This window comes from Nicotiana tabacum, chromosome 23 (assembly GCF_000715075.1).
Source record: "Nicotiana tabacum cultivar K326 chromosome 23, ASM71507v2, whole genome shotgun sequence".
NCBI lineage: Eukaryota > Viridiplantae > Streptophyta > Magnoliopsida > Solanales > Solanaceae > Nicotiana > Nicotiana tabacum.
In genome coordinates, this window is record NC_134102.1 from 46,223,613 (window position 1) to 46,234,445 (window position 10,833).

Here is a 10,833-nt window from a genome sequence, read left to right on the forward strand (position 1 = left end):
TTATAAGCGGAATGGATAATTATATTACGATTCATAGTCAACAACAACTATGATTTTGGAATTGAGTTGTACTCGTTATATCTTTAAATTGGGGCAGGGAAGCGTCATTATAGGGAATAACAGTCCTGATATTCTTCTACGAATTACTATTATTCTTGGAGTAAATTATGAGATGAGAAAAGAAAAGTGGGACATTCCGCAAAATACTGAAACCATCATATTGGCAGACATTTATTCCACTGCAGATCAATCTAAAGTATGCCATGCTGCTCAAATATTATTAAGACACAGTCCCGCCATAATATAAGCCTTCACTTAATTCCCATTCAGAAGGGAATCGATTTTGTGGGCAAGGTGGGCTTCACTGTCTTCAAGACGACCTTTGGTTGCATCATTTTCCCACCGGATTAAGGTTGGAACCCCTTTGAGGTTGAACCTGGGGTCAACTCGCCATGGGTGCTGTGGAGTCCTCCAAGTAGGCCTATCTCCAACATAAGCCCTCAGCAGTGCTATATCCTCTGCTGATTCTTCAAGCTTCTTGTATATCACAGGTTCAGCTCTTACACAATCTTTAAAAAAAAAGACAGAAAACTATTGGAGCTAGTTGGTCAAATTTGGGTGGATTTGAAATATAGCAGATGAAGACAACTCAACAAGCTAGTTGGATGAGAAAGATAATAGGGGCAAGAACACTGATTATACTTATGCAAAGCAGGAGACCTAGTAACAGGAGTATGATAAAACATGTATACCTGCAACTAATTGGAGCATTGCCTAGAGTGGATTGGAGATATTTGATGTTCAACAACACTGCCAGACCTAGAGCTATATTTACTTTATGGTTACCGGTGCAAGTGTAATGACTCATCAGTCGTTTTGAGTTCTACGACCCCCTTTCCCTATTTGAGACTTCCCGTGTATTTATTTCATGTTTTATGACTTGCCGGTACGGGTGGTTCGGGTTCCGAGATGTTCGGGAGTGATTAGGAACACTTAGTTTCTAACTAGAGAATTTAGAGAGTTGACCAAAGTCAACATTTTGGGTAAACGGGCTCGGATTGGTGATTTGAAGGTTCGTATAGGTTCATATGATAATTTGGACTTGTACGTATGTTCGAATCCGGTCTTCGATGCTGCTAGAAGAATTTGGCGCTTTTGGTTAAAAATCAGCAATTTGAAAAACTTTAGAGTTCATAAGTTTGACTTGGAGCTGACTTTTGTGTTATTACATTTTGTTTCATGTTGTGAGCCTTCGGATAGGTCCATTTAGGTTATTTGAACTAGTTGGAATTGTTTAGAGGTGGTCCAAAGGGTTTGAGAGTGATTCAGACCTATCTTGAGAAATTGGAACTCAAGAAAGTTTATATTTTGGTTTGGATCATGATTCTTAGATGTGATGCTTCTGGATGTGTTTTGAGTCATTGGACAAGTTTGTATAGGATATATAGACTAGTTGGGATGATTGGACAGGATCCCCAGGAGCTCGGGTGAGTTTGAACAAATTTGAGCATTTCAGCACTATACCGATATTTCTGCAGCTTTCTGCAGTGTTGAGGGCAATTTTGCAGTGCGGAGGGTACTTTTTGGAGTACTGAAGCAATGCCTTGAGTGCTAAGGCAATGGCCGAGTGCTGAGGCAATCGGCAAAGCATGGACCGCACTGAGGGCCAGAATAGGAGAACTGCAGATCTGTTGGTATGACTTCGGAAGCTTATATCTCCTAATCTATAATGAATTTGGGGGTGATCCAAAAACGAAAGTTGTAGCTCTTTGAGTCAAGTTTTCAGAAAATCAAGTCATTTGTCATTTGGACATTTTGTACAAAATGTTATTGCCATCTTACTGAAGGTTGGTAGTGAAATCACTACAGGTGTGCTGGATTGTGGACCGCACAGCTCGTATTGCGGTCGCAAGACTAGAGTGCGGTTGGGAGTGAAGTCCACACTAGGAAAATGCGGCCAACACTGTGAGTTCAGATTTTTGTATATAAACGGATTTTTATTTCACTCTTCACCACTTTATAGACTTGGAAGCTCGATTTTGAGAGGTTTTGACCTAGATCTTCATCTATAAGCTTGGGGTAAGTGATTCTAATCAAAATCTATGACTTATACATAAATTTATCACTAGGTCTAACATCAAAACATGAATTTGAACAAGAGAAATTGGGGCTTTGTCCAAAACTTAAGAAAATGGAATTTGGGGTTTTGAGCACCGATTTGGAGTTGGACTTGAAAACTAATCACATATTCGGACTCGGAGGTTTATGGGTCAGCGGGATCCAACCTTGGACTCGGGTTTTGACCAAATAAGTCCGAGGTTGACTTTTGAGATTTGATTAAAAATTGAAGTTTTATCGTTAGGAGTCGATTTCTATAGCCTAATTTGACCTCGTCTGGCTAGATTTCGAGCGTTTGGAGGCCAAGGATAGAGGAGGCCAGTAATATTGGACACCTGGGAGGTGTCGAGCAACTGGGACGTGTTGGTTGAGGTAAAGTTGAGTCTTTATCATATATAGACAGTCTAGACTCATGCATACACATGCTATTTGGTGCATACCATCTGTATATGCGGATTTGGTAACTTATCTATGCTCTTAATCAATTTATCTGAAAACCATGCTTAATACTTGTTTCTTGACTGGGTACCTTATTATTTATATCTGTGGTTTCCTAGTTGTTTCTTCATTTCTTGTATATGGTTATGTGTTAAACGGGTTATGGAAGTATGCATTGATTGTCTAAACCTCGGTACTACTTTATCGGGATTAGACTTGATACTTAATGAGTACACGTTGATTTTGTACTCATACTACACTTATATATTTTTGTGCAGATCCTAGTGTTAGTCATCAGTACTTACGATCGAGGGACAATTTATACGAGTGTAATCACCTATCTACAAGTACTAGAAGAGGACACCGATTTCCGTAGTTTGTATTACAGTTATCAGTTTTTCCTCAGCTATTAATTATATTATACAGTCTCTCAGTTAGTGGTTTTACAACTATCGAGTTTATCAGTATTTAGTTACAAGACAATGAGCTTTATAATTTTTAGTATATCAGTATTCAGGTAAAAACACATTAATGGCTTTGGGATACTAAGCGATGGTTACACTTTCAGTTTACGAGCTAATGCATAACAGTATAGAGTGCCTTGAAATTTCCTTTGAGGCATATATGAAACGAAAGGGGTCCAACTAGTGGAAAAAGAGGGAAGTAAAATGTTTGTTGGTACCATGTACATTCAGAATCCACCAAAAAGTGCCAGAACTGGGAAGAACCCTATGGGCAAGGAAGAAGAAAGAATAACATAACGATACTTACGGCTAGGTACTAGCTAGTTAACATGTTTATCCTGACCATCCAAGGCTTAGTAGGTCGGCTTTGGAGATTTCTTGGTGAGCTGCAATGTTGGATTTGCTTCCTATATAATCTAGTGTAACCTTGTTTCAGATAGTACTTTTACATTTGAGACTCTATTTAGTAGCTCATAACTTCGTAGTTCGTACTGCCAAGTTTTGGAAGATTAATGTAATATTTTTGCACTATGATGTTGATTGCAGACTTATTTATGTTTCATTTATACTATAATAGTTGATTATCCCAAATCTGATCTTGCTTTGATTGTTTAAAACGTGTTGGCTTACTTAGCGGGTTAGGTTAGGTGCTGATCCTGGTGGGTTTTTGGATCGTGACAGCAAGAGAGATGTTACACCCCATGTTTTCGTACGTGAAAGTGTGCCATGAATAAATTAATGCAAGCTCGGAAATGAGATGTTACATCCTGCATTTTCGTACGATAAAGTTTCGTCGTAAGTTAATGATATGATGGGATGCCCTCAGAGGCTTGCCCACAGTGGCCGAAATGATACGATGGGATGCCCTCAGAGGCTTGATGATGTTATGAACGCATATACCTATGCATGGTATGACAATTATACGTATATGCATGACATTATAAAAAATAAAATGATTCACAGAGCTATGCAGACGTACATGTCGAGTCTTTTACTCCATGTTTCTCTCATGTCTATTATTTACTGATTTTCATTCCTTACATACTCGGTACATTATTTGTACTGACGTCCTTTTTTGCCTGGGGACGCTGCATTTCATGCCCGCAGGTCCCGATAGACAGGTCGAGAGTCCTCCAAGTAGGCTATCAGCTCAGCGGAAGGTGTTGGTGCGCTCCATTTGCTCCGGAGTTGCTTGTTTGGTCAGTATGATTTAGACGTGTATTGTTTGGTATGGCGGGGCTCTGTCCCGACCTTTATGACAATTATGTATTCTTAGAGGCTTGTAGACAGATGTCATGTACGTAAAAGATTGTATGGCCTTGCCGGCTTATGTTCAGTGTACGAGTTGTTATTTTGGTCTTATAGGACTGTATGTCTTATGTATAAGTTGGTACTAAATGTTGTATTCTACTTATCTCACGGCAGCCTTTCCGGCTCAGTTATCTATGATAGTATGATATGAAAAGACACGTTATGTTGGTACTCGGTTGAGTAAGGTATCGGGTGCCCGTCGCGGCCCATCAGTTTGGGTCGTGACAAGAGACTACTTAGAGTTGATAGACTTATGAATGCAGGTTAAAAGTTGATCAATATGTGGCTTAAGAAAAGCTGGGAATGAAACAAGAAACCATCTATTCTAAAAGCTGGGAATGAAACAAGAAACCATCTATTCTTTGATTGCAGGTTTGCTAGACTTATGGACAAGATTGATGCAATGGTTGCAGATACAATGGCCAGCAAAAAGCTCATGGCAGCAACACCAACAGGAGATACTTCATTGTACCAGAGGAAAGACAAAACAAGCATGTTTGATAAAAATGGTTCATTCTGAATTTGTTCTTGCTGTATGGAGGGAAAAGAACACCACGGTATTGGAGAAAACAAGTGATAGCATTGCAAGGGAGATTGCCTATGTTTGCAATGTTCGACCAGTAGCTGTTGTGAGAAGCTTTTTACAGAAATGCAAATTCTGAATTGTAGCAACCTGAGAGTAGTTGAGTAGTAGTTCACTAGTTTGTGTAGCTGCATAGATAGGAAGAGGAGGAAAGCATCCCTAGAAGGTGTGTTAATCTTTCTAGAGATGCATAGTAGTAGCTAGGAGTTGTTTAGAATTGTGGTGGAGATCAGCAAACTAAATTTAGAATTGTGGTGGAGATCAGCAAACTAAGTTTGGTCTAGCTGGGATTGTAAATATTCACTTGGTAATTAATAAAAATTTCTAGTTACCAAAAAAAATATGGGCTGATCAATAAATAGGTTATAACCCAACACGCCCAAAATTTAGTTGGGCTAAGATAGGTTGGGTCGGGATGGGCTAAATCATAGGTCATAGCCCAACCCGGGATGAAACTGAAGCTAGAACAACGGAAAAAAATTGAACACAAAAACATAGCAACACTAGTTAATCCCATTCAATATATTTTGTAAAATTTGATTCACTTCAATTTAGATGGATATTAACTAAAACATTGAGTGCAAGTTGAGTTACTATATGAATTTTACCAATATTAGTCAAAACAAAAGAAAGTAAAATAAATAATTAGAAAGATATCAGACTAAGTTTAAAATTATTCAAAAGTTCATTAACAGAGATAAATCGAATTGTAAGAGAAACAAAAAGTTATAAAGCAAGACATAAGTTTGTTAGGACATAGGACAGGAAAAGATATAAACTAAGTCAAATTGTTCGAGATGAACGAGCCAGTAAGTAGTACGGGGGAACTCTATCAAGGAAACAGGTCAGAGAAAAGAATAAAACACACCAGTATTAAGATTTCAGGCCTAAGAGAACTTACCATATTTGAGAAGAAATGGGTCAACTTTGGGCAATCCCACGGGTCTATTTGGGCGGTTGTTCTTAATGGGCTAGCTTGGGCTGTGCCCAAACCAGCCCATCAGTAATAATATCCTTCGGCCAACCCATTAAATTATTGGTGGGTTCGGCGGGTTATATGTTTTTGGATCAATTTGCCACCCTATCCAAGATTAAAGCCTCATACTATCACTGCACAATTGTGCTTGTGCTACTTTTTACTTTAGTTATGAATTGCTGCATGTTCAAAATGAAATAATGATACAAAGAATTTTTTCACGACAACTAAATAAGTGCAAAATATGACATAATGATCTAAGAAAGTGTGTATCTGGAGGAGAGACCAAGCTTTCAATTCTATGATTGCTGATGATATAGCTACGAAATCGAAGGCAAATGTAGGTTCAGACTTTTAGAGGAGAGATAAGAAGTTCGTCTGTGGTGTTGGTACTTAATTAATAGCAATATAGATAAAATAGCAAATGGGTTGACAACAACTAGGAAATTTAGTACGAAAATAAAATTTGGACGGTTGCTAACTACTTGATGTTGATACTGATACTAATTCCCTTGAATTGATTTCACTCATTCCCCTAATGTTGAATCCTCTCGGTTAATCATGGTCAGACTTTTTGAACAATATACATCCTTTATCTCTTAAAAGTTTGAGTGAATACCCTGGTGTTTGAGTCTCTTCAAATTGTTAATGGTCTCTTGGAAGAGAAACAGAAGAATGTTAAAGAACTATAGGACCATAGTTTTGCAATTGAATATGAATATTTAAGACTCTTAGAAAAGACAGGCTACCGCCGATAAGATCATAAGAAGCATTGTCATGTTTCTGGGCAATTAATTCTTGTACTAAAAAAGAGGAAATTGCAGAAAAGGGTAGCTTGTATCAATATCTGCTATCACATTGCAAGCAGATGCAGAAAGAAAGACACCTTATCAATATAATACCAGATACAATTGCAGAATGTCAGAATTCCTAGATATAAAAATGGAGGCAGCAGACAACAGAGGCAAACCTACATGATGTAGGACTTAGGATGCACTAGCACCTGTAAAGTTGGCAAAAATTATCTGTGTATGTAAATATATATTAAAAAATGACAAACATCTTGCTTGGTACCCCAATAACAAATGAAAGTAGGGGCACTGGATGTGAGTTATTTGCTTAAAACACTCTACTAGTGTGCAACTCAAGTTCGAAATACATTACTGAAAATATCACTGCTTTCATGCTTTGTTTAGACTACCAGGGGTTTGTTTCTATTTTCTTTTCTTTTGGTTTTGTACTCTTCTTTTTTATTTCTCATTTCTCCTCTTACTCTTTTTCTCTGTTCCTCTTGCTAACTCAAACACATTCTCGAAGAAGACGGTAGGCATCGAAATTTTAACGGATCAAGCTAAATCCTAAATTCAAGATACTACAAGACGACTCTTTAAATTCTAGGAGTCTATTAGGGTTGCTTGAAGGCTACTCTACCAAAACCCTAACTTGGAGGCTACTCTACCCTAACCCTAGGTCACTTCTATAAAAAAGGTTACATATTTTCTTAAAAAACTCTCGAAAATTGAGATCATCTTGAAAAATCCATAAACTCATTGAATACTCACAAAGAGATCAAGATGCGGTCAGATACTTCTAGATAAGCAAATACTTCAAGAAGATCCACAACATCCTTTCATGGAGATCAAATACATTCCAAGGAAGTCTGCATCATCCTACGTTCTAGAAATAAGCTGCTTCAGCCCTCGAATCACGAAGATAATCAGGAGAGAAGAATCAATGGGACAAACAGAATTGTACCCGCATTGTTTATCAATAAAATTATGTTTCTTGATATTTATATTGTGACTGCAGTTCATTTTTTGTATCGCAAAAATTTGTTGCAAACAAAGACCAATTAAGAAAAGTTCATATTAGATTTGAGAATTGAATTGGAAAACAAAAAAGCTTCAACAACTTTAAGGGGTCGTTTGGTAGGGTGCATAAGAATAATGCTGAATAGAGTGTATTAACAATGTTGGTATTAGTTATGCTGACATATTTCTTATCCATTGTTTGGTTTGATGTATTAAAGCATTGCACAATTTCTAAAAGAATTGTTTGTTTACAAAAATACCCTCATAACCAGGCCATCGCTTTCTCTTTTTAAAAGAAACATATGATGAGGAATGTTTTTATATGAAAAAAGGTTTAAAATTTTTTTTTTGATTTGTCTACCTATATTGTGGTATAGAACTGAATATTTATTTATAAAACAGAAAATATGCTAAGTTTTATTTATCTACTAGGGATAAAAATTTATTTCCCACTTTCTTGGATTATTAGGCAAAGAAAGTTTGAATTAAAAAAATAAAAGGAAAATGAGTTGATTACAAGTGCATTCCAGTACGTAGTAGTAGAGTATAGATTTATAAATTTACAATGAAGAAATTGATGGAGTATAGATATAAATAGCGGGAGCAATTTCAGCATCAAACTTTACATCAAACTTGCATTAATATAATTGCATATTTTAATCAAGCATAAATTTTGATGGACAATTTTGTCTTTAACTAAGCTAATGCATGCATTAAACCCCATTGCATTGCTAATACTATGGTTTCTTATGCATTAATTATGCATAGGATAACACCAAATAGGGTGTATAACTAATGCATAGGTTCAAAAAGTGCATAAGTTCAAAAAGTGTACCAAACAAGGTATTATTAATACACAAAGCTAATGCATGTATTATTTTATCTAATGCATCTTACCAAACGACCTCTAAAGGTAAATCAAAACTAATCAACCAAAGAATACAGCAAATTGCAATATCTGTTTTTCAACATTTTATCTAATTTAATTTATTTGACTGGTCTTTCGATTTGTTAGCATTTCCTTTCTATTTTTTCTTCTTCTAATATTCAATAAAACTTTAATCAAGAGGAAAAAATTGAATTGAATCAAACATATTTTCTTTTGAAGATTGATTTGTCGTTAAGAATGAAAAACCTAATAAAACTGAATTGAATAAACAGAAAATTGACAGAATGGAACAGACTTAACACTAGATCAACTATGCCGACCGAATGTACCCTCTATTCAGTTGTTGTGGCCAATGACAGCTTGTAATGGTGCACCCCTGATATTCAAATCCCTAGGTATGCCTCTGGCAGAGACAAGGTAGACTATTAGCCAAAGATGCAGACATAACTCATAAGTGAAACATGTTTAGAGGTGTATCACTTTAAAGAAAAGAAACACAATGATACTGGAACGAGAGAACATTAACAGTAGTATTTTGACAATGCCTTCATCTCAAGGGGAGTTTCATAAGTCCTAGTCCAACAATAAGTCATTTTGCTCCCTGTCCCACATCACCATGCTCGTGAATTGTTTTTTAGTAGATTCTATTATAGTCAGTTAGAGATGGAAAGCTGATCATACCTCTCCCTTGATCCTAATTGAAGTCAGAGCATGTGAAGACGTCTCTCAACACAAAGAGAGAGGTCTGCTCCATGCCTCTCCTCACTCCGCATGAATCTAATAACTTCAAGACCAGCTCTAATTAAAGGCATGCTCGCTAACTTATAACTTAATTTCTTTGATAGTGTTTACTGGCGAAAAGTTTCCATTTGACATCAAATGAACTAGAATGACCGAAAAAGTTTATTCTTCCTTAAGTCAAAAGATGACAGATCTTAGTTACTCCCCACTAAACAGTAGAGACAAACCTCAAGCTAATCCTACAGTAGGCCCAATCATCATGAATAGACCATACTATACCATGAGCTGAGAAGACTGTAGAGCTCGTGGTAGGCCATGATGATCATTAGACTGTATATTTGAACAAAATTGTTCAGAATTCAGCCACTTTGTGTTATATCTAAAAAAGAAATTAAAGATATACCAACAGAAATTCTATGAACCCATAAAATTGATACACTAAAATAACATCATCATTTAGGATTCTCTAGCTCATATGACTCTTCGAATTGAACTCTAATAGGTGAAATGGATTACAAAAAACCAGTTTGAAATGAACAGACCTCAAAACTGACTAAAGTCTTAGCATATAGGAGTATGTCGCCTAAGAACAAAAAGAGTTACTTAGTAGTAATAATCACCTGAAGAAACGCCACCATCCTATCTACTTGACATAATACATTCTTAAACATCAGCTATCAAGTTTACCACCAGGATCAAAAGTTCAAATCCAATTTCAGTTCCTCAAATATTAAGATTCAAGACCACCAAGGCACCAACAAACTCAACGGCAAATATACAAAAATTACATAAAATTCTTTCTGTAAAACAACAAGAGAAGGGAAGTGCAAACAAACACCTAAGATAGATCATAGAAATTTCTCCACAACACTCAATTAATTGCAAAAAAGTAAAACAGGGTACATTATTAATTAAACGATAGAATAGTACAGAAATTACCAGGGCACCAACTAAGGTTGGTAGAAGGGTCTATATCAGCCAAGAATAGGATGAAATTTGCTTTGTTTTGGGGCGCCTCTGCTCTGAACTTCTCAAAGACGCCATTAAAAGTTGCTATGGTGGCGTCTAACACCTTCAACGGCATTCTTTCTTCGTTACTTACTTACAGCTACAATTCAATTTCAGTTCGGGAATTGTGCCCCAGTTTTGTTAGGTTTAAGGATTAGGTCAAATTTATTTCGAGGGAACTGGGAAGAAAAATATTTGGTTATATATATATATATATATATATATATATATATATATATATATATATATATATGGAGAGAGAGAGAGAAATATTTGCTAACGCATTCTGTACATATTTTCTTTCTCATAAATACCCTTAACAACATATCATAAAATAAGAGCAACGAAAGGGACTTTGTTGTCTTTTCGCCAAAAAGTAAAGAATCCACCCTCTGTTTTTTCTCCTCCTCTCCATCGGCTATGGTTAAACTAAGGTTGCCCAACGCGACCGTCCCGTCCCGGTCATGTCCCGCGTCCCGTTCCGTCCCGTCCCA

General features: G+C 36.6%; 1 protein-coding gene across 1 annotated transcript; it reads right to left on the minus strand.

Annotated features, from left to right (window-relative positions):
* Nucleotides 1-204: 204 nt before the first annotated feature.
* Nucleotides 205-10,531, minus strand: LOC107789030 (thioredoxin-like protein Clot). Its single transcript, XM_016610801.2, has 2 exons — nucleotides 10,271-10,531; nucleotides 205-569 (listed from the first exon to the last, which is right to left on the minus strand). The coding sequence occupies exons 1-2, from the start codon at nucleotides 10,413-10,415 to the stop codon at nucleotides 316-318; spliced, it is 399 nt and encodes a 132-aa protein (XP_016466287.1). The 5' UTR covers nucleotides 10,416-10,531; the 3' UTR covers nucleotides 205-315.
* Between the last annotated feature and the right edge of the window lie 302 nt (nucleotides 10,532-10,833).